General features: G+C 45.3%; 1 protein-coding gene across 1 annotated transcript in view; it reads right to left on the bottom strand.

Annotated features, from left to right (window-relative positions):
- THEMIS2 (thymocyte selection associated family member 2) overlaps positions 1-25,447 on the bottom strand; it is a 279,768-nt gene that overhangs the window by 66,256 nt on the left and 188,065 nt on the right. The window contains exon 3 of the mRNA XM_085647570.1: positions 4,930-5,331. Within this exon, the coding sequence (XP_085503696.1) occupies positions 4,930-5,331 (402 nt within the window). The remainder of the gene's footprint in view (positions 1-4,929; positions 5,332-25,447) is intronic.

Below are 25,447 nucleotides of genomic sequence, written 5' to 3'. Positions count from 1 at the left end.
GGAACAAAAACTCAGGCGCCTTGAAACACGCTACATTTTAGAGTTAGATACTAAATTTCCAGGGGGTCTGAATACTAGCGAGGATTTGCACACATACCTTGACTAGAAATTTCGCATCAATTTGAAATTGGCGTTCTATTTGCTCCTATAGGCAATGTTAAGAGATGAATATTAGTCAATGGGCAGGTAGTACTATTTGTTAGAATGTAGATTTGTATGTATGAACCACTATTTTTAAACATCATATTCGTTTAATATTTAATATTTAATATATAATATTTAATATTTATGTGAAAGGAAATTCCTTTTAAATACCTACATTTTATGTTCAGCATATTTTACTACCGATGTATGAATCTATGTCTCTCCTTTTAACTTCATTGATTTTATGGTTAATGTTTTACGGTTGGTTGACTGATTTGATTTTGCACAGACAATAATGATAGATTGACAATGTTGGTATTTTACCTACTATGTAAGGAGAGTTTTTTTTAACTGATTACATGTGTATATTTTAGAAATCATCTATTTATATTTATTTATTTATATATTTATATATTTTTTAAGTCCATACATGTATCTATGATTGCTCTTCGGCAAAGTATACCCAAATAGAGATCCGAGGCAATTGGTAGTCATTTAATCTCCTGCAACACATACGTTGTCTGTTCATAAGACCACATCGGTCACAACTAGTAAACACATGGCACATGAACATCTCTAGTCCACGATATATTTAGTCAGAACATTTAGCTCAGACATTTAATAGTCTGTGATATTAGAAAAAAAGCCTTGTAACTATTATTCTAACTATATACTGAGGGAGGTTATATATTTTAACAGTCCCTCAGCATAATTTTTAAAGCACTTTTTGCACGCATTTGCACTTTAAACAATTTTTCAACACCGGTTCCTTCACTAGTTTCAAAATCTTGGATAATATTCATTGGATACACGGGTATATTTTAGTTTCACTTAGGTCCCATGTAAAATAATTTATGTAAGCAATTGGAAAACATAGAGGTGTTAGGCATTTAAGCCATTATTCAACCTTTGAAATGACTCTACGAATATGAAGCATTGTATGAGCTTACTAATAACTGACATGACAATTAGGTGATTTTATAAAAGGCTTTTTAGCGATAAAAAATTGTAAAACCTAAAGGTCTGTCTTTTAAATTACACATTGTTGTAATGTTGCAGTGTTTTCCATGTCTACTTACCATGTGACCATGCAAATTCACTTTAAAAATGTATCCTCCCCGTGTAAGCGCTGTCATGTGATCAAGGCAGAGGAGCTGCCGAAACGCGTCATGGTGGAAGGTGTGCTTGCAAAATAAACCAATTAAGCACCAAGTTGGGTCCTTTCTCGCTTTGTTCCAGCAGTTTAGCATGGAGACGTAGAGCGAGCGTTTGCTGATATATATATATATATATATATATATATATCCATATAAATTAATACGTAGGCACTACAAAAATATCATGCTTAAATATAGCACACTAAAATGAGGCCCGAAACTCCAAAGGGCTTCCTTTCTGACCTTGACTGGACAAGTGTCAACAGCTATTCTGAACCAGTTTAAAGGTCACTTTGCTTGTCCTGACTTCATGATAGTTTCCGTATCTGGTTGTGCAATTTGCTTACACAGGGCCGAGCCAGCCTTTTCTGGTCTGCCTATATCTAGCTGTTTATAATTGGCATGGTGCAGATCTTGCACATGCCTGTTAGCCATATTTGGCTTGGTGCCTTATTCTAGTTCCGCTGACATGGCATTACCAAAATGCATATAACACCCAGAAACAAGTCACTCTGGGAAGAAGCAGTCTGAGAGCCCCTAAGGCGGGAGATCTGACTTCTTCCTTGCTGATCAGCAACAATGATGCATGCATTGGTACCAATAAATACATTTTGCTCTGTTTCTGAGCAACCTGCTATGTCTGGTGAGTTTCATTAATTTGCTCCTGGGAGGGTGCCAGTATTTCCCTAACAGGGAGGAGCCCCAAAGAGAGCCGATGAGCAGCCGCTGCATGAAATTCCGTGGGAAACCAGTCTCCAGCCTGCTTCTTTTTTGCCCGTGTTATTTTGTACTGCCTTCCCTGCTGTTACTGTGCCGAGGTACAGCATCTCTTCTTCCCCCTGTCCCCTTCTTGCTCCTCTGGGTCTCTGTTTCTCTTCTCACTCTGTCTCCCGCAGTACTTGTTTCCAAGCGGGATGTTGTACAGGCGGGAGCTGAATGCACTGGGCACCGGGAACTACAAGGCGAGATGAGGTAGGACTCAACAGGTAAGTCCAATAAGATTTTAAATGCTAGCGGTTAATAACTGCATTGATGCATTAGTGAAACTGACACGCGTGTGGAGGGCTGTTCTTAACCAGCAGGTGTGAGTGCCGGTAGCGCATTCTTGCCGCACACCTAAGTCTAGCTCTATGTGTGTGTGGCCAACAGTAGAATTGAATTCCAGTGATGCATTACTGTTCCAGACACCCCAGTGTGTGGTTTTATTTAACCAGCAGGTACGAGAGCTTGCAGCATATCCCGGCCACGCACCTGCACCCAACTCCGAGTGAGTGGCTGCTGGCACAATTACATTGATACATTATTGCCACGGAAACCACGGTAGGTGGCTCTCCTTCACCGTGCTGAGTATTAGCAATGATGATTCCAAAACTGCATACGAAATAAACTGCTACTTAAAGCGTTCTTGAAACCCTTACTTAATGATTATTAGAACATAAGGAATGTTGGAAGCTCCATTGAAAACAATGGAGTCCTCCGGGCTTATAATGGCTGGTATAAGCCCGGAGCTCCAACATTCCAATCCTTCTTTGTTCACAGCTCTGGCTGTGAACAAAGGCTTCAGGGAGCCTGAGGGGATTTGAATCCCCTTGCGCCCTTTCGGAAGGCTTTGTTTTATTTGTTAGAACCTACTGCCCTCTAGTGGCAGAATGTTCTAACAACCTTATAGCCCTTCGTAGCAGGGCTATACCGGCTATTAAAGTCCTGCTGCTTTGTTAAAGACCCTCGCCTTCCGCTCGGGCCTTTAACGATGCAGCGGGCCTTTAACAGCTGGTATAGCCCACTACGGCGGGCTATAAGGCTATAATATTTCATAACACAGAACAAGTTATTGATAAAAATGTTTCTAATGTGATTAAAATCGAATAGCTACAAATCAGCATGATTTGGACATCCTTAATGGGCGCGACAGCACAATGGGATGCTCTGAGCTGCCCTGGCATGATGTCCCTCTTTGCAGCCTTGCACGCCGTGAAGATGAGCTGTGTAAAAGTGCAGCATTTTTTTAACCTTTCACCTCTTTCTCTTACTGTCGCATTTTCTTCCTTTTAATATTTACGCATCTGTAAGGACCCTCAATTATTTACAGATACTAAATATGCTGCTTGCACTGTACCATCGTTTTAGTAATTTCCCTTTGAAAACCTCAAATTTCTGCAGTGCATGACTAACCTCTGTGATTTTCACAGCACACACTTGGATTGCGCTTTCTCAAAATGGTGACAATCTTTAACTGATACTTGCATGCCAAGCACCGAGTTCTTAGAGGGGATTGCAGTATTTCTTGGAATTAGCTTCAATTTGGGGTGTACCTGTCACAGCATGACCTGCAGTCTTAGGCCCAGTCCCAATGTAGACAGTGGGCTTTGTACTCAAAAACTCTGCACAAGACTGCAGCCTGCCCCAAGGAACCCCTTCAGGAGCCGGCCAAAGCACACATAGTAGAAGTGTGCATTATTGCTTCTCACTGGACTGTGGCTCCTAGTGTTTGCTGTGTGCCCTGCAATAAGCTGCATGCGTTGAGAGTGACGTGTTTCCTGTAGTCCCATCATTGAGCAATCTGCTGGCCTCTCACAGGCTGCTCCAGGGCTCCTTGCCCTACCTGAAACACATTAACCTTCCCCAGACACCGACTCACCAGTCACAGTGCCACCTCCTGGCACCTCTCATGACGGTGACCCGTGCTGTATCACAGGCCTTTACCCGACACAGAGAGGGTGACATGTTACCCTGGACACTGATCAGCCAGCCTCATTGGGGACCTTCCTGTCAGCTTAGAGGACCCATACTGGTCCCTCCTGTCCATGCTTTAAATTTGACACCAACTTGATGCTATCACAGTGCCCCGATTCCCCTCTGCACTCCCCAACCCCTATGAACCGGCGCCATCCAACACTGTGCGCTGTGTGCTCTCCACCTTCCTAAAGCTGGCGCTCCCTAACCATCTGCATGAGGAACTCTCCACCCCTCCCTACCCTACTATCCCCAACCCTCCACCTCTTGTGCACCCCTCCCCCTTTATAATGGTATTAAGTTTTGCCTTAGTGCAGTGGAAAGATGGTCCCTAAAATCCATTAATATACAATCCAGGCACAGAGTGGGCAGAGACCAATGGAAGCTTCCAGAACGCAAGGGCAGAAGCAGTGACAGCCTCCTCGCGCTCACAGGAGAAGAGGAATGACGTAAGCAGAAGTGGTACAAAGCTTCCCAGTGTGTGCAGAATAGGAGTTGCTGTTGCGACCTCTACTGAGTATTAATTAAATAAGTTTGAACAAAGGATCATTTCAAAATACGACTGGACACACACCTGGCATCATTAAAGCTGTTTTTGATTCTGCTTGCTGGCAATAACTAAGCTACAGTCTTTAGAACGAAAATCCTTTTTGCGTGTTTTTCTAATCGAAAGTTACTGAAAAACTGTTAGCAAATTAGGCAAATTCACGGTACCGCCCACCCATTAATCCTCAATCAACATTTCATATAAAATAGTCTATTCTCGAGAAGTCATAGCTAACTGAAAATAAGTATACACACGAAGGAGACAATTTCTAAAAAAAAAAAAATGCTGGGACATTGGGGGAGCGGGAACTAGCTCTGGGTACCGTGAGAAGAAAACAATCAAACTTACGTTGCATGATTGCGCTGACTTCATAGACAGGAGTGAGGGAGAGCTCGCTTCCACTCAGAGAGCTGCAGGCCACTCGTAAACTGGGTAAATTCTCGAGTTGCAGTATTTCGGTCAGAGTGTAGAGGTTAACTCCCTCGAGTGCATAAAACTCTCCTTGGGCAGTCAATGGTAGCCTGATGCAAACGTTCCCGTGATCCTCTCTGGTGATACACTTTGCATATTTCGAATCGGTGGAAAGACCTCTCCAAATGATAACCTGGAAAGCTTTAATCGTGTGTTTGTTAACGCTGAAATCAACTACAGACGCGAAGCTGCAATGCTGGGGGTCTTTGGCACTGGACAACGCTCTGGAAACTTCTCCAACGGATGAATAAGTCTTGTCCGGTAGGAGTATAAACTGACCTGCAAAATAGGAACGACATTTGCGTCAGTTAGTTTAGGAGTCAGACTACAGCAGCGAAATCAAAATAATCCATATATGTTTCTAGTCCCATTCACTCAACAAAAATGTAATGTCCCTTACATCAGCTTGTTTGCGCCTGACCCTATTCAAAGTATTTGTGTGCTCTCAAATGGCCTTGTGTCACAAAAACCACAACACTATTTGCCTGCACACCAAATACCACGGCACGATTCTCAATGCAAAAGTTGAACAGGTGCATTTCACAAATTGCACTCAGTGAGCACAATTCGCTCTGGGTGAGTGACTGTGCAGCTCGAATCCACTTGCACAAACATTTCTTAAACCCCCCTCCTCCCACCATGGGCCACTCTAAGCCTGGGAGGAAAACCCACAAATTGTACTATCCCTGGATACGCCAACTCCTTCCTGATGTCCATTCACACCCTCTTCCGGCCCAGTGTATCAGGGTTAAAGTCAGGGAAGTACAAAGGCCCAATTTTCTGTAGTTTGTCTGCCCTGAAGCCTCCATCCCTCAGACATCAGCTCCACCATCACTGTTCTCCAGCCTCTGCGCCCCCAGGATGTTGGATATTTCCTGTACTGTCTCTACATCTGGAACAGACAGGAAACCCTAGGACCATGAGCACCATTCCCTCTCAGCAGTTTGTCCAAGATGTTGATCCTCGAATCTATCTCAGTGATTGAGCACTGAACATTCTCTGAAGGCCATCAGGTCTCCATATTTAGCCTTTTACTCGTGTTTCCCCGTGGCCTGGACTCTACTCGCCTATACTCTGTTCTCCCCTTCAGTTTTCGCTCTACTGGACAGACCCTCCAATTATATTCCAATGGCTTGTCTACACCGTCAGTATTCTTAGTCTAGGTTCCATGTGGAGAACATTTATGGAGCACAAAAGTGCTCATTTTTATGTGCATTGCCCAGCTGTTAAAATAAGTCTTCTTTTTGTCGTCTCTTTTCTAACAATGGGTCCACCATATGCTGCCAGCTAAAGGCAGAGCAGGGAAGAATCAGCAAGGCTGCACAACATTCAGGACCACTGCAGAGGTGCTTCACCTAGGCTCCCAGGAGACACAATGTCCTCATGAAAGGCATCAAATGTAGACTGATCTTCACCCATTGGGAGCTCGTCCCCCAGGGCCAAGTCTGCAAAAGCAGCCTCGGCCTTCTCTTGTCACCTGGGGTGACTGACCACAATGTGGCTATGTTAAGGTACAGCACTGACAGGGCAAAATTCATCACCTGTGCCCTCCCGGCATTTCAGTAAGGAAGGTGCCTCCAGCAACTCCTCACCTCCAGTGGGGGGCTGCAGTGTATGCTGGATAGCCACCTCAAGCACAGTACAATCATGTGTGTGTGTTCCACAGGAGAGCCAAGGGGAATGAAGCTCCAATGATTGTAATCTAAATCTCAGCAAAAAGGGAAGATGAATGAAAGTGCAACAATGCATGCATGGTCTTGGGATCAGTACAGAAAAGGAAATAGCATGCTAGTGCAACTATGCATCAAGGTGACTGTAATTCTAACTTATGTGGAAAGGGAAGCTGCATGTGTTGGACTTGGCCCTCTCTGCAGGCCCTTCCCCAAACCTTTTGCCTTCACCCTCCTGTTTTCTGCTTCTAAGACTTTTCCGACTTTCCCACTGCTAACCAGTGCTTTAGCTTGTGCTCTCTCCTATAAACATGGTGAAATTAGCTTACACCCAATACACATTTGATAAACTTATAAGTCCCTAGTAAAGTGGTACGATGTGCTACTTAAATAGCCCTTTAAACATGTCTCAGGTCTGTCATTGCTGTCTGTGTGTGCAGTGTTACCTGCTATTAAGACCTGACAAAATAAGCCTTTTGCCAGATCTAAACTTTCTTTTTAATACACATGTCACCCCTAGGGGAAACATCGTTTACATCGCATTCAGTACACCGCGATGCTGTTACATCGCGGTCGTTACAACGAACGCGATGTAACCACGCGATGCCATTACAACGCAAGTCTTTACATCGACTTGCGCTAGATGGCGTGCAAACATTACAAATAGTGTAGTTTACTATCCCAACACCTTCCCTACTGTTAAGTGGACTGGAGTTGGAATAGTAAATTACGCTTTTCTAATGTTAGCACGCCATCTAGCGCAAGTCGATGTAAAGACTTGCATTGTAATGGCATAGTGTAGTAACATCACAGTCGTTGTAACGACCGCGATGTAACTGCACGCGTTGTAATGACTCGCGTTGTTACGTCATACATCCCACCCCTAGGGGCGGTCCTAAACAACCCATAGAGCGCGGTGCAGTGTATGTGGACATGTAATCTTAACTTTTACATGTCCTGGTAGTAAAAAACTCTTTAATTAGTTTTTCCCTACTGCAAGGCATACTCTTCCCATGGGACAATATATAATGAGTGATAACTTTCACTTGAGAGCAGGCTGGAATGTTGAGTATGGTGTCTAAAGAATTGTAATTTAAAACCCTCTTTAATGGTATAGCCGGCTTTTTAGTCACAATTCTGATAACGAGAATTTTAGAAAGTTGGCATTTTCTTTTTCCACTTATTTGGTGCCTGCACCCTGTGTCCCGGCTTACATGACTAGGTGTTGCTGGCAGTTTGTGTATTGCTCCCAGACAGTGAGACATAGGGAGAATAGGTGTTGGCAGGATGGGCCATCTCTGACTTAAATGGGGGGCAGGAGCTGTCATCAACTACACTTGCACATCACAAAGACTCTGCCTCAGCATATTCACAAAAGTCTTTTGTGCCCCCAGACAAGCTGGGACCAGGACAGGGACGCAGGTGATTCCAGACACCTCTGGGGGTGGAAACATCCAGAACGTTCTTCTACTTCAAAGCTGGCACCAAGCATACATAGTGGACCCTCAGACCCAACTCTTCAGTACACCTCTGGGTTGTGGATACTACAGAAGAAGGACTGTTGTACTGCCTGCTGTAAGGACTGCTACTCTGCTGCCCTGCTGCCTTGCTTGCTGAGAAGGAACACTGTATTTGCATCCTTCATCCCAGGATGAAGTGACTATAAGGTTCCGCTGACTGACCTGTTCTGAGCTACTGGGCCATAATAAGCTCCAGTAGCCTCCCTGCATCTGCCCAGCTGACCTGCTGCCTAGATCTACAACTGGAACTGACTGAGCCCTGCTGGCCACTGCTGGAGTGAATGTCTGATTCCAAAGAGGTCCCCCAGGTCTTGGATCCTTGTTGTTACTTCAGCTGAGTTCCCTCCCTAAGAGAAGGAGAAATCCTGAAGTTTTGGGCTTTTTGCAATCACGAACAGGCCTGTTTGTGCCAAAATCTCGCAGCCCGTGCCGAACACCAACTCAAAGCTCCGGTAAATCAGACTCTTCGTGCTACAGTGACCACCAGTGGCAAGCAGCAATGTGAGATCTGCACTTCACGCTACAGCATCAACAGCCCGAAGTGACCGCCAATGCGGAGCTCCAGCAACGACCATCAACAATGCTTGACAGGATTTTTGCGCTACAACAACGATCTTCTCTGACCTCCGGTCTGCTCATCGTGCTAGAGCCACGATCATCTACAACGCTCTCCCTTCAGCCCCCCCTACTGAACTTGTGCTGGATTTTAGAAGCTAACTCTTTCAGCAAGATTAACCTGGTCCCTGTGTCCAGCCTGTGCTCCATCGCGGTCGGCCTGAACTTGTGGCTTTCACCAGTCTCACACAAACAGATAACTGTGAGTGGCACTTTGTGCTTTTAGGCGCTATACTTACCTTTGAAATTGCATATTTCCCGATCTACTGATTGGATTTTTGTTGCTTTGGGTGTCAAATAATTTATTACATTTTACTTTATTTTTCTAAAGTGGTGTGGGATTTTTCTTGTGTTCTGTTTTCACTTTATTACTGTTTGTGTGCTGCATAAATACTTAACACAGTGGCTCTAAATTAAGCCCGACTGCTCTATGCCAGGTTACCAGAGGGTTAAGCACAGGTTAATTTGGGGTTGGCCTGCGTTTCACCCTAACAAGAATTGTGGTTGCTGCATGAGCAGGGTTTCAGCCCCTCAACCAGTAACCAATTTCCTACTGCATGCAAATGCAATGAATTGTTATGTGTTTAGTTGGCGTACAAAGAGAAGCTGCATGCAGGTAGAACCATGCACTGAGGTACTTTTGATCTTTTTGTCTGCAGAAAGGAGGGTTGTGTTCTATAGTTCACTGACCTCCTTGTGTTCTTTGTTTCTTCTGAAAGGCAAGTTACAAGCAAATATTGCTGTGCAAATATGCAAATGTGATCTTACTTTCTGCAAACATTGGAGTTGCCTGAAAGTACAGGAATGCATGAGAGCACTTTTGAGTTTACTCTGTGCAGGAATGGAAATGTGGTGCAAATATATCGATGCATTGCGGTGTTTGTAATCCTGCCTGAGTGCACAGGAACGGAGATGCTCTTTATCTTACTTTGTGCAGAAAAGAAAGCCCCGTGTTAGTGCAGCCATACATTGAGGTGTTTGTGATCTTACTATTTGCATAAAGGGTAGTTGATTACAACTGTAACAGTTCATTCATGTGCGCCACCCCTTACTTTCTGCAGAAAGGAGGTGGGGGGAGGGCAGGCGCAAGCACAACAAATCAATGAGGCGCTTGTCATCCTTCTGCAGAAACAGGAGTCATGTGGCGTACAACAGTGCACCAGTACAACAGTGCAGTCACATGCAAAGGTGACAGTGCTTGGAGGAGCAGGCAGTCCTACTTTCTGCAGATTGGGGAGTCATTTGCACAGGGCTGGCTTTAGCGCTGGTGGCGCCCGGTGCGACCATTGTTTTTGGCGACCCTATGACCGCCTCCTTGGATTCTCTCACTACCACCGGGCATAAGTGCCCCTCATCTCTTCAATCATAAGCTATTGTTAAACACTGCGCCCCCCCTGAGGTCGGCGCCCCCTCCACAGGTCAGCACCCAGTGCGGCCGCATCAGTCGCACTGCCCTAAAGCCGGCCCTGCACATGCATGTACAACAGCGCCTCAAGGTGCTTTTGCTGTCTTACCTTTGACAGACAGCAGAGTCACGTGCAAGTACAGCAGTGCATCACGGCACTTAAACGACTTTGCTTCCTTTTGAAAGGGTAGTCGTGTGCCAGTACAGCAAAGCACCGGATGCACATACAGCCCCATTCATAATACTAATTTACTCTTAGAAAAAGAGTTAATTTGCAGTTGGGCTTGATGTTGCACAGCCAGCACCCGAGTTACATAGATACTAAATATTTTGCTCAAGTTTTGTAAAAAAAAAAAAATATATATATATATATATATGCTGCACCAACTCGACTTCACTTTCTTTGCTTCACGAAACAAACAAGCGCAGACCCAAATCTTGTGCTGTATTTTTATTAAGCCATATCCGCCATATATATATATATGGCGATAAACCTTTCTTTTGAACGATCCTTTGCACTCCGGATCAAGAAGGGAACGGACTCTGCTTTTATTTTACCCAATATAGTTTATTTTTTTATATTCGTGCGCTCTGCCGCCATGACGCGTTTCGGGCTCTGCAGCCCTTGATCATATATATATTTTTTTCTTCTGATTTTTTAACGTTAGTGAGCACGAACCCTGACCATTTTGCGCACATTTTTACAAGTAAGTTGTTGTGTAAAAGGTTGGATAAACAATGAAAGTCAATGTCCAGGAAAGCTAGCCACGTGGTGCCTCTCATAGCGAGTGAGACGCGAAGGCTGTTTGCTGCTGGTGATAGGATTCTTCCCCCCAAAGGTTTCATTCTGTGTCCTATGCACACCAAAACATCAGCTACCACTTCTTATCCCTGTTTCCTCCTGCTGGAGAGCGGCCCGTCACTCAAGGGAAGGGAACTTACCATGCGCCGTTGGATCAGAAAGGACTAGGGGAAGGCAGGAAGTAAGGTTTGAATCCCCTCTACCAGAGGCACAGCGCTGGGGCAGGCCATGCGGACACTCTGGCATTGTCCCGGTGGGCTGCTGGCTAGGGGGCTGTCATGACCCAGCCAGGCCCCTATGGCTCTGTGTTCTGCAGTGTGGGGCGAGACCTAAAAAGATTTATTTGACCATGAGTTTTCATTATGATTTTTAGGTCTCGCCTGACCCAGCGCATGCGCTGGTCTGGCGAGACTTATTGAGAGGGCTCCAAAAAGTGCTACCAGGCCAGCCTAGCGCTACAGTGCATGTGCGCGCGCGCGCGCGCCGTGCTTTACCGCGATTACTTTCACTTTTGCGGCCGCACGACCGCTTTGATGTTTGATCGTGATTGCAATCGCGATCACTTTCACTTTCGCGGCCGCACGGCATAGCCAATAGGTCTCGCTTTTGGGACCTTATAAGTATTTAGTTATGCAACTGTTGCATTGCTAAACACTTATAAGGTCCCAAAGGCGAGACCTATTGGCTATGCCAATGCTTGTTTTTTCTTGCTAACTTGTCCTCTTTCGGTCAGCTGACTGTGCCATGAAAATTACTTCCATGTTTTTATTATTAACCAGGCCTCTACTCTGAAGGCAGCGCTAGCTCTGTTAGGGGTCTGCAGTGGTCACACAGTTGGTGCTTAACCAGGCCGTGCAGACCTCGCTCTCCTGTAACACCAGCTCTGTGGCACTGGACAGAGCTGGGATGGGTGCTGTGCTGGATGGGTGCTAGGCTGAAGTTTCATAAGCTCCGTCTTTGACAGGCTGCACCCACACCTCAGGAAGAGCTATGACCAGAACTGGTGATGGTACCTGTGTGGTGGTCAAACACCCTCTTGAGTTTTACCTGCCAGAGGATGGTTATCTAGTGGTGGGGCATTGGTTCGAATGGCGCCCGCACCTACATTCACGAAGCTCTTGTGTGTCAGTAAATCGAAGAAGCAAGACGCTCTCACGCCTAGCTCCCGCCCAAGAGGAAGTGGTGGGTTGTTGAAGTGGTGTATCCTGATGCTAATTAACAGCACACTGCCACGAAGCACTTGTGATGTTGACACATTTCCTGTGTCCTCCCCTTAGCCTCGTTTGAGAGCGGTTCAGAAACAGCTACTGGTGTGTGGATGCTGCTATTCTACACAGACACATCTTTCAGCTTATTTGGTTTATTTGGTGATTATAAAGTTTCATGGTGCATATTTTGGTAGAAGCACAAAAGAGAAATTGAAGTGCTGAATAAGCGAAACATCACTTCAAAGATGAGGGGCACATAGTAAAAATGCTCTGGGCCATTTTAGTCAGCAGGGTTTTTACATGGGATTTTTTGGCATTGACTGTATATATACTGAACAGTGTCTTGTGGTCGTCGTCAAGTACAAGCATACAATCCATGCGGAGTTCACATGAAAGCCACTGAGTTCTGTCTGAGGGAGGTTTCATTTTCTCCAGTGTTGTTGGTGAAGTTGTCTTCCAACTAAAATAATATTTTTTTACGTTAAGTTGTATTCATAGGAATAAGTATTTTTCCTTTTAAGCTAATGTTTAGGTTTTTTCGTTTCTAAGGGCTGACTGGTATTGTTTTCAAATAAGGGGGCAGATTTATTAATGTTTAGCGCAAAGAAGAACAACAACCCAAGTTGCTGCTTTGCACTACACACGGGAAAGAGAGCAGCGCAGAGCTATATTTATTGAAAGCGACCTGCTCTTCAGTGCTTCATTTGTACAAAACTAAGTGCCAGGGCTCTAGTCAGTAGGCCCCTCCAGCTTGCACGTCCCATTGCCACTGCCAGCTTTGCCAATGACAATTCCTACACAACTACTAACCAGCACACTGCTACAAGTGTGACAATTCAGCCGCTTTGTAAATAAGGCGATAAAAAAAAGCACCCGTAACATCAAAAAATTAACGCTACGGCGGCGTTAAGTTCTTGTAAATATGCCTCTTTGTGTCAAAAAAAGTAAACCTCTTTGAAGCAGGTGCTAACTTGGAGAAGTGTTTTTATTTCTATAACATTTCACATGTTGCATGTGTATTGCGCTGGACAGCAAACATCCAATATGTGGAATGTATTAGTATTTACCAACGCATGGAGGGCATATTTACAAGAACTTAACGCCGCCGTAGCGTACATTTTTTGACGTTACGGTGGCTTTTTTTTAATCGCCTTATTTACATAGTGCGGCTAACTGCAGTTAGCGGCACTTTTCCTGCGTAAACGTGTTTTTTCAAGATCGCCACTTCTGTTAGTCAGACTTAATGAAAATTAGATGCAAGGTAGGCATTCCAGTGAAAAAACTGCCGCTAACCATACTTCGCGATATTTCCAACAAAATTCTAGTACGTTGATAACCCACCCAAAACGGCCGCTAACTCAAATTAGAGGCAGTTTTTTAAGACCAGAAAATAGCTGGTCTTAAAACTGGTGCAAACACTTGGACCCACATATAAGATGTCTGGGTGCTGGACAGCACTGCAAGGAATATAGCTACGCTGCCCTGCACCAAAACAAAAGGTCAGGAATGCGCCCTATCAATAAGTTAGGGTGAATTCCTGGACCCCATTCATGAAAAGTGTCGCATCACTGCGATAAAACAGCGATTGGACACTTTTCACTGCGTCCTCATTGCGACACCATGGTTGCACCGTATTTGCTATACGGTACTCCATGTCGCAATCAATGACAGATATGTCTGGAATCCTGACGTATATGTCAGCACAAAAGTCACGCATTGCTGCAGTTGTGTCGCAAGCATAATGCAACTCCAGCAATGAATGAGGCCAGCCTATCCCTATAGCACTGCGTCACCCTTACACCTGCCATGATACAGGCGTAGGTTTTTGTCACAGTGCTATCCTAGAATTGTTGCAGTGAAAAATGATAGATTTCACTGCGCCACTCCTACGAGGCTTTGTTGCGTGGGAATGTACACCCTGCATACATCATACCTGACGCAGGTATAATGTGGCACAGGGCTTTACAAGGCCACACATATGCCTAGTTGACTCACTTCGTAAATACGGCGCAACGTGGAGCAAAATTAACGCTGCAGGTATGTCAAGAAAATAATGCACCAGCAGCGGTAAATTGTCGGAAGGGCTCATGAATACGCTGTTCTGTATTTTTCCCCTATGTTGATGCACAATGGCTGCCATGTGCCAATGCAGGTACCCTTGCGCCATGGTGCAAGGGTGACTGTGTGGTGGAGTTGATTGATGTTGTGCAGGAAGGGACACCTACCTGCACAACACCTATCAATCCAGGGTATTTTCCTTTTCACTGTGTGCTGCAGAATGCTGCACACATTGAAAAAGTGAAAAAAGAGGAGAAATGAAAACATTTATCCTCGTAGCACCTCCCAAACGTCACCCTTGGGGTGGTTTTAGATTCTGACGCATTCTGAAGGTTTACGGTTTCTCGTAAACCTGTGAATGCTTCAGATTCCATTGGTTTGGCATGGGAACGCCCACATGTTGTGCAGGAAGGGACACCTACCTGCACAACACCTATCAATCCATTCCTTTTCACTGTGTGCTGCAGAATGCTGCACACATTGAAAAAGTGAAAAAAGAGGAGAAATGAAAACATTTATCCTCGTAGCACCTCCCAAACGTCACCCTTGGGGTGGTTTTAGATTCTGACGCATTCTGAAGGTTTACGGTTTCTCGTAAACCTGGGAATGCTTCAGATTCCATTGGTTTGGCATGGGAACGCCCACAGCAACACCCACTGAACGAGTGGCGGTTCCTCCACTATGCCGGAGGAGCGTCGCCCCACTGCTTTCAAGCAGTGCGAGAAGTAGAAACATAAAATGATAATATCTTTCAGTTATATAATTTTATGTCTGTGCTGCTTTGTGGGCGGGCGGGCTGCTCTGCTCTCGGAACAGGGCAGGAGAAGGGTGGTTTGCCCACTCCTAAGTGCGCAATGACTGTTTGATCGGCTCTATCGGGCCGCTAAAACCAGTCATGCGCACTTTCCCCATTCTCCTTGCAGGATGCAATACAGCCTGCGTGGAGAACTTCACAGACCCCCATTCCCTAGTTGAGCATCGAACCAGGACGCTCAAAACCAATAACAATGCTGCATTGCAGTGTTGTGATTGGTCAGTGTGGCCTGGCTGTGCTTCCTGTTCCTTGGGGAGAGTAGGAGCAGAGAAGCTGGACCCGGTGGCATGCTAAGTTATATATATTTTTTAATTTTTAATTTATAATGCGCACCCTCCCGCAATCGCGACCCCTGCACCCGCCCTCGCCTCAGCACCCAAGAGCCATGCTGGCCACCACTGCATGTAACGCCCCTTTCACACTGTTTATTGCGTGAAAGGGGCACCTATTTACAAATCCATGAAAATTCACTTGAAGTGGCTTTGCTTGGCCTTGTAAACATGCTGCGGCACATTGCGCAACCGGATCGTCAAACACGTGACATCACAGCATTGCAAGAGTGCCGCTAGGATAATCGAGGAACTCCCACAATTCATCTTTGGCAAGGTCAACGACGCCATGGGACCTCATGCCATTGCAGCTCGGAGCACCAAGGAGACCACCAACACCCCCCTGACATGCATTGCTCACCTGGACAACTGCTCCGTTCCCTGTGGGTGACGACTGGACCTGAACCCTCTAAGTGCTGGCCTCAGTAGACCAGAACTTCAGCCACAGGAAGCTGAAGGCCAGGAACCACAGAAAACCAGAGACTCTCCGGAGCTGTCTGTAACCGTGGAAGAAGGGGAGAAGCACAACCAGTCAACATTAAATTAGGTTATCTGCCATCTGAGGAGTCACATCTGGGGGCTGCACGGATTCTGCACTGGATGACCACATTGCAGTGGAGCCTATGTTGCTGGGGGAGCGTTCAGGGGAAGTGTCAGGATCCTGTCTCTGAGTGCGATTGAGCATTGTCGGCGCTGCATGCAGCTCCTTCCACTTCACTTGTACAACCTGCTGCAGATTGGGGGTGGCTTGTAGTTGTGGCAGGGACACCTGCTCCTCCTACGCCTCTCAGTACAACTGGCTCCACGAATGACAGCTTGCTGCGCAGATCCTTTACTCCCTGTCTGCAGCACCTGGCGACCAGTGGATTGCAGCCAGGCCCATCACTGTTCAGCTGCGTCAATGATTTGCGTGTCAACATCTGAGATCACTTGCATCCTTTACAGGTATAGGAGGAAGTGAATGTGTGAATGTGTTTGCTCTTATATAGCGCACAGCTACCCCATTTTGGGGTTTCCCGGTGCTGTATTCATACCGCTAGGGAACCCTTCCTGGTTTTTCCCTGTGAAATGTCCACTCCTGGGCCTCCCCAGGGTGAAGCCAGGCATCCCAGCGCTGTTGGGGCCATTGTGGAGATTAAGCAAGCTATTGCCCAGAGTTGCAGCGTGGGACCCATGATTAGAATAGGCACCGAGGTGAGAAATCAGGTCCGGGGAATTATGAGCCCAAGACCCACCGAGGCGGGAATTGAACCCTGGTCCCGGGCCAGACCTCTGCATCAGGGTCTTCCGCTCTAACCATTGAGCCACACTTCTCCTATTTAATGCTCAACTCTCAGAGGCATCGCTTAACCACTAGAGATGAGCCCCTCTGCCTCTACACCCCGTGGCATAGTCAGAGAAGAAATAACTGTGGCGTTATCCACTTTCAGCTCCCCCAGCTTGCATATCTCCCTCAGGACAACGTCACGATCCCTGTAGGAGGCGGAAGAGAAAGGGTGTAGGACCTGTCCCCGGTAGCGTGCAGCTCGCCCGCAATCGATGGGCCTGCTCCACAACAAGGAAAGGGGAGAGTGCACCTGCTGACAGTAGGTCCCGAAACCATGTCTCAGTATATGCCATTGCATCAGCTCCTTCTGCTTCTTCAGGCAGACCGAACACCCTCACGTTGTTACACTGGGAGCGGCCATCCGCGTTCTCCGCTGTTCTTTGCAGTGACTTCACATGTGCCATTAGCTGCTACACTGTGGAAATGTGGATTTTCCTGATCAGTTATGTCCCCTATCTTGGACCCCAACGGTTCTATATGCATGTTACAAGTACATGTATGTTCCCTCCAGTTCCAGTTTCTAAGACGCAAACATATGTGTGTCTACCGTCAACATGTTCTCTGTCAGATCCGCCATCAATGGGCTGGATATTCGATTCCTAAGCATGAAAGGCCACCGACTTTATATGGCTAAGTTACTCCATTTTTACAGTTCAGGCAAGTAGGCCCGATTCTGTCCTCAAAGCCTTTCTCTGCTCTCTGTCTTTGACAGCTTCAGCTTGAGCTCGCATCTGTATCCATGAACTTTGTCCTACTCCCTGTGCAGCTAACGGTGCCTGCCTCGGCCAGTTTTCGCCTGCCTGCCAAGAAGCTGTATTTCACCTTCGAATTATCTATTTTGCTCTTCAGCCGATGCATTCCTGTCTAGTGATTTAGGTAAACATTTCCTTTAGCTCACAAGCAAAGGACTCAGCCTTTCCGTCCTCCTGCAAGTGATTCATAGCCCTGCTGCCATGGAAAGTTTTCTGCCCCTCGCATCTCATATAAGACACTTAGGCGTTTGTGCACGCACACAGTCAGTATAGACTAGATTTTGTCCGAGAGTCCTTCCTTGTGGATAACATAGTTCTTTAAACATAGGATGTTAGATATGATTTGGGATTAGGTTGACTTGACCCCTCAGACTTCTCGTCTCCACATGTAGAGCTAAATGTCAAGTCCCCTTCACCCCCTAGTTGCACGTCAATTACACGTCATGCTGCCGCGCGCGCATCTATGCCAAGTATTATCTTATAGATCCACCTATGTCTGATAATCCTAACCAATCATGTTTCTTTTATTCCTTATTACGCCTAGTTTCGATTACGTACCTGTCATGTCACTTTTCTTATCAAATGTTACGCCTTTTACATTCGTTTCATTGTAATGTACTTATTATAAAAATGCATGTCTGTCAATAAAGTATTGTACTTCACTTCCTGAACCCTCGTGGTGACGGAACCTGAAGGCCGCGACTCGAGTCGGCCATTTTGATGGAATAAAGCCCATTTAGAAAAACTCTTATACCACGGATTCTGCCTCTTGTTATTTTGAGCTATTTTATTTTATTTCAAGATCCCGTATGAAATTCAGTCCGGTAAAAGAAGATTTTATTTACCACATAATGGCGCCCGAATAGGGACACTTTCTCATCTCACGCGCCGGCGGTGCGTTGCAGGCCCGGTCTCCTGCCATAGCTGGACGGACCATAAACGCGTACCAGCAGGATTTCCTGTAAGCTCCCTCCGGTCAAGTGGGGGCGACTGAGGCTGCGATCAACCCAGACGAGGCGGTGAGAAGTGCGAAGTATCCCGACCAGAGCCTAGCTGAGAGAGCAAGATCCGAGGTATACAGAGGCCCACCAGGTTTTCAAAGTCCCGATGTCCAGAGGGTCCGCTGTCCGCAGTCATCGAGTCCTGTCCATTCTCTGAGGCCTTCCGTTTCAAGGAGCTACTCGGTGAGTACCATCGCCGGGGAGGCGTGTTGACGCGCACATAGGTTGTGCCGGTCAAGACGGATTTGGGTACACAAATCCGGTCTGCACTGTTTAGCAGTGTATATGTACTGTTTAGCAGTATATCAAGTATTCCGAAGTATTCAGTTATTGTCAAGAATTCAGCGTGGTGATTAGTTAGGCAGACTGTCATCATTGTAGGTCGTTGTTAAAATGTTTAATGTTTAATGTTTAAAGTGTTCAAATATTGTGGTATGAATGAGTGTTCATTGTTCACTGTTCATTATTGTGTTTTTTCGTATTAAGTGAGTTCAAGAGTAAGTATCAGATCAGTTGTCAATATGCCGCTCTTCTCGAAGTTAAGACAGATTACTACCAGAAAAGGGGTGCTTGAAGAAGCAGTTCCTATTCCTCCTAGGGACACTCCAGGGCATTTTATGTACCATAAGCATGGCTTAGATGCCATATTGTTTCTTGATCTATGGGTAGATTATACCAAGGGATTACCGGAAAGTCAAAGGTGGCCCGCAGCGGGAACCTGGGATGCAGAGTGCATCATGAAAGTGGAGGAGGAGTTATGGAAAAGAAAGGTCAGACAGTCACAGAAAGACGCTGTTGAGTTATGGCGTAAAGAATCTCATAGACGAACAGAAAAAGCACGTAGACAAGAAGAGAGGAGTAAAGAAAGTTCAAATAAAGCTCAAGAAAATCCATTAATTGAGGAAGGTATCCGAGTGAAATCAGAACAAGTAAATAGACAAAGAAATGCTCTTATGAATGGTATGTATCCCCTCCTAGCCGAAGGACTACCTAAGGCTGCTCCAGAGATGCCAAAAGACTTGCCACCCCCATTATTTCCAATTAAGGTTCATCCAAAAGGGCATCCCAGAACCGCAGAAGATGTTTTTCTTTCCTCATATCTAGACGACGCAGCTCCCGAGTATGCTAACGCCGCACCACATAGACCGTCTGGTGGAGGGGTTCAACGTCAGGATCAGGTATCTATCCCCGTGCAACAGCAAGTCCCGATACAAGCTTCGGCAAGCACATCTGTTTCCGCATCTGTCTCCGCAGTCGATCCTACAGGGGTATCGACACCCATAGTTGCCGTGTCACGTTCAACGAATCCATTCACACCCGACGCCCCAGATGGGGCCACGGGAGGTGCTAGCAGTACCTTTACACCACCCAGAATAAATAAACTTGTTTTTCAAGAGTCAGCGCATTCACGTACACCTAAATTCGTAAGTGAACGTACGCTTAAGGAACTCCTTGTAAATTGTAGATATGACCCAGTGGCTGGTAAAGAGGACGAAATGGTCCTGGCATCATTACGTATCAGGCGAGCCGCAGAGTATTTAGCAAGGTTACCAGGAATGACTACGCATCTAGATAACATATATCATTTTGTTCAAACGGGACGAGATCCAGGATGTATTAACAGAGCTATGGAATTCCAGAAAGTAGAAATACAGGGGGAACTGTTACGTTTCCTCATAAACTGTGTGATCAGAAATCAAGACCGTCCGGGGGTAGACCCGAATACAATGCTTATTCTTACAAGATGGAGTCAGAATATATCAGAAGGGAGACACGATAAGCAAAATTGTATAATAGCCATGTGCCGAAAAATCCGTAAAGAAATAGAGCGTATTCATGAAGAAAGATTGGGAACAGACGAGTTTGAGCAAGATGAAGTGTCCGAATCAGGGAATTCCGCAAGACAGTCAGAGACCATAGCCTATGTAGGCAGAGGAAGATCCTGTGAAAATACTAGATGTTTTTCTGATCCCATACACTCTGTATGCCCAAATAATAGCAGAACGTATCCGACGCCTATAATAAATCTGAAGTCTCCTGAACATTCGTTTCAAGCCGCAGATAAAATATTACGAGAACGAAGGGGTTACCACCTCCTCGATTCCATGGATGAGCAAGAATTAGCCAGATCAGCCGTTCACTGGATTGACAGTCCTGAAAAATACGGTGATGAGACCGTAGCACACACGTTTTTTAATCTCAGTGCAGATGAACAACGTTTAGCTGGAATATATATGATTCAGCAACTCCTCATATTATATAAGAGCCAACATGCTGACCCTGGTCCTTTACCTGATATATTAACGGAACTACTCACGAACAGATGGAGAGGTTCTAGTAACAAGCTAATTAAAGAGATATTAGTGTCACGTAAGCAGTATGTCCTTTTTGTAAGTCCGGATTCTCTCTCGCTGCCCCGCAGAGAAAGAGCGCCGTACTATATGGATAGACAAAATCCTTTACGAGAAGTGCACCCAATAAAAGGCGAAGACAATGAGTTTCACCGTGTATTTGTTTACACACCCATATCAAAAATGGAATTATTGGAAATGAAGAAAGTAGTACCTAGTCATGACAAAGACCCAGCGGGTTTCCACCGAGAAATTAAAGACATGTTACTGATGGGAGAGTACACCTTTCCTGATATTATGACGATATTAAAGGTGCTTTTGCCTGCTGGCATTTATGAAAAATTAAAAGAAAAAGAGTGGGAAGTGGGAGACCAAAAGATAGACTGGACAGCATTAGCAGAGGAAGAAAGGGGCCGAACTGCAGGTTCAGGGCTCGGGGATAAAGTTAAACTGTTACCAGGTTTACTAGTACAGGTACTGCCACGTTTATTAACTACAAAAAAGGAAGATTGGGGTGCAATCACAGCCTGCAAACAAAAGCAAGATGAAGACACAAGCGATTATTATGCTCGATTTGAAAAATGTTTTGGTATAAATAGTGGTATAAAAGCAAGTAGTGACTCATATCCACATTTATTTGTGACAAAATTAGTGGAAAATGCATTGCCTCCAGTGAAGAACAGAATATTGAAATTCGAGAGTACCTGGCAAAGTAACACTCCGTCACAAATGCTACAAATGTTACAGTATCATCACAATAGAATTAGGGATGAACAAGAACACGAGCATAGACGCATGAAGGATACAAAAATGAAAATGCTAGTTTCTCAGACAGTACCAGCAGATGGTCACAAAAAGGGTGTGACACATTCTGGTGATTCTACAGCTCCTGTAAAGGGAACCTGCAATTACTGTAAACAACTGGGCCATTATGTACACGATTGTCCAGTCCTGAAACGTAATATAGCTACAGGTATTGCAAAAGAGAGACCACGATTAGTTAGACACGATCAGAATGAACAAGGAACTATGCAGCATGGACAGTCCATGCCAGTTCAGCAACAGTCCATGCCAGCCTCACAGCAACCCATACAGTTTGTGCCAGCTGCACCACCGTTGCCTGCTACTGCCACACAAACCACAACACGACAAATGTATCAGACTGCACAGTATGAATACCCTGAGTATCAGCGTTACGCATGAACCAGCCTAGAGAGGGAAGTTGACTTACCGCTTATCGAGATTCCTGTAGATCAAGAAGGACCTTATGTACATAGTGAATTATTAGGTCAAGATAGAAAATTCTTACTCGATACAGGGGCAAGTCGAACAACCATAAAACGTAGTGAAGTTCCAGGGGCACCCCTCTCAGGCTCTCAAAATGTTTCCCTTGGTTTTTCAGGAAAACCTATTGTTAATGAAGTATCACAGCCTCTACCACTTACGATAGGACCTTTGACACGAACTACAGATTTATTGCTTACTAAATCATGCCCAGAAAATCTGTTAGGAATTAAAACTCTGAAAGCACTAGGAGCCATAATATGTTGTTCTCCGGAAGGAGTAAGGTTGTTTCTACGTGATTTTAAAGGTCACTATGCGTCTAGAGACATGGATCCCCGACTACAGACTTTACCAGTACATCTATGGGCACAAGGCCCTACGGATGTTGGCTGCATGAACATTACACCCTATCGAGTCACATTGAAAGCAGGAGTGGTACTACCACGAATGCGACAATACAAGTTACCGCATGATGCTGTAGTGGCTTTGCTGAAAATTATTGATGAGCTGATTGTCCAGGGAGTAGTTGTAGAAACAGACTCCAATATATGTAATTCACCGATAATTCCGATTCTTAAACGAACTGATCCTACTGCCCCACCAGTGTACCGATTGGTTATTGATTTGCGTGAACTAAACAAGTGCATTGTACCACAATTCCCTGTGGTCCCTGATATATCATCATTGTTGACAGCAATTGATTCCGAAGCAACATTCTTTACTGTAATTGACCTCAAGAATGCTTTTTTCAGCGTCCCAATAGATCCGGAAAGCCAATATTTGTTCGGATTTAGTTTAAATGGGCGCAGCTTTAAATTCTCACGCGCTCCCCAAGGATTCACAGAAAGCCCCAGCATCTACAGCCAAGCACTGAAACGAGAACTTGACAGTATCCACATGCCAGTCAATACTGCACTGCTTCAATATGTCGATGATCTGCTGATCACCGCAAGAAGCGAGCCAGAATGTGAAAAGGCTTCTCTGACAGTTTTACATTTTCTAGCCGACAAGGGGCACAAGGTGTCTCCTTCTAAGCTGCAATTCTGTGTCCAGCGAGTTATTTATCTTGGTCACTCGCTGTCCAAGGAGGGAAGGCAGCTTACACCAGATCGCATCCAGTTAATTGCTAACATGTCAATACCCCAGACACAAAAGGAGGTGCGAGCTTTCATAGGCCTCACTTCATATTGTAGGCAGTGGATCCCTCAGTACGCTTTTCTAGCAAAACCACTCATTCAGTTAACCACACAGGAGGCAGCCACATCGACTGTTCTCCCTTGGACTCAGGAACATACACAAGCTTTTGAAAGCTTAAAGGAAGCTTTATGTCAAGCACCTGTTTTAGCAACACCATGTTATAGCAAACATTTTACACTCTTTGTTACAGAACGCGAAGGTACTGCCTTGTCAGTACTCACTCAGGACCAAGCAGGATCACGCAAGCCATGTGCTTATTTTTCCAGTACATTAGATCCCGTAGCTCAGGCTTTGCCTGCATGCCTGAAATCAGTGGCAGCGACAGCTTTAGCAATCAGACAAAGCGATGCCATAGTATTAGGACACCCATTGACAGTACAAGTACCACATGCAGTAGAGGTTCTTGTGAACCGAACACAAACACAACACTTGACCATAGCAAGACTTACCGGTTATGAACTGACATTGTTTCAACCACACATAGAGATCCGACGGTGTAATACATTGAATCCTGCTACACTATTACCTGTAATTGGAACAGACCCACTAGCTCATGATTGTGTAGAAATCATTGAAATAAAGACGAAACCTAGACAAGATTTGACAGACGTTCCGTTGTTAGATCCAGACCTGACGTTGTATGTAGACGGATCGTGCATGAGAACAAGTACAGGAGATTTAGTGGCCGCGTATGCAGTCACAACAGACACTGAAGTTATTGAAACAAATTGTATAGATACTTTGTCAGCCCAAGCAGCAGAACTTATTGCTCTGACACAAGCCTGTATTCAAGCCACAAATAAGAAAGTTAATGTATACACTGACTCACGTTATGCATTCGGAGTTGTACACGACTTCGGCGTGCTGTGGCGAGAGAGAGGTTATTTAACTTCCCATGGTGCCCACATTCAGCACGGACCCCTCATTCATGCCCTGTTAGATGCAATACATCTACCCACTACTATATCAATTATGAAATGTAAAGCACACACGAAGGTTACTGATATCATTTCTCAAGGCAATGATTTAGCTGACAGAACAGCTAAACAGACTGCTCAGAACCACACATTAGACATGACAAAGCCAATAGTTCAGACACCAACACAGTGTATGACAATTAAGGATCCCGCACTTGACGTAATTGACATACAGACACATGCCACAGCAGAAGAAATAAAGAAGTGGACTGAACTAGGAGGGATCCAGACAGATCAAGGATGGATGACGAAGGAGAAATCTGTATGGTTTCTCCCTGATTCCATGGTTCAAGCCATTATAGCTACAGTTCACAGTCCAGCACATTTAGGAGAGAAGGCTATGCTAGACAGCATTCAGCACATTTGGTTCAACAAACATTTACGAGCAGCAGCTAAACAAAAAGTTCGTACCTGTATGATATGTTGTCAGTTTAATCCAGGAAAGAGTGTTCCCGTAGAGCAGGGTGGATTTCAGCCTCCTGACCATCCTTTTGAAGTCCTCCAGATGGATTATATTCAGATGGAACGTTGTCGAGGATTCAAATATGTTCTCGTAGTTGTCTGCGCTCTCTCCCGTTGGACAGAGGCGTATCCCGTATCAGATTACACTGCCCCGACTACTGCCAAGCAGCTAGTTCGAGAATTCTTCCCACGGTACGGTTTACCACGTGTTGTATATTCAGATAACGGCCAGCCTTTCTCATCCGAATTAATGAAACATGTCTCACTTTTGTTGGGATATCAGTGGAAATTCCACTGTGTCCGACACCCCGAGGCAGCAGGTCTCGTGGAACGACATAATCAACTTTTAAAAATCAGATTGTCTAAAATATGTCAGGAAAAAGGTGTGGACTGGATAGTAGCCTTACCAGTTGCGCTATTTTACATGAGGATGGTAGCACACTCTCGAACAGGGCTATCCCCTTATGAGGTGATCTTTGGTAGACCACCGAATATGTGGGGGACGCCTATACCCCGTAAAATAACTGATGTTGACTGTAATATGCTGACAGATTACCTGGCTTCCTTGATGTCTGCACTACAATCTTGTCGTTCACAGGTAGTCGCAGCTTTTCCCGACAACA

The sequence above is a fragment of the Triturus cristatus genome, chromosome 3_2 (genome assembly GCF_964204655.1).
Source record: "Triturus cristatus chromosome 3_2, aTriCri1.1, whole genome shotgun sequence".
Lineage (NCBI taxonomy): Eukaryota > Metazoa > Chordata > Amphibia > Caudata > Salamandridae > Triturus > Triturus cristatus.
Note: the sequence above shows the minus strand (reverse complement) of the source record. Positions and strands in the feature narration are given on the sequence as shown.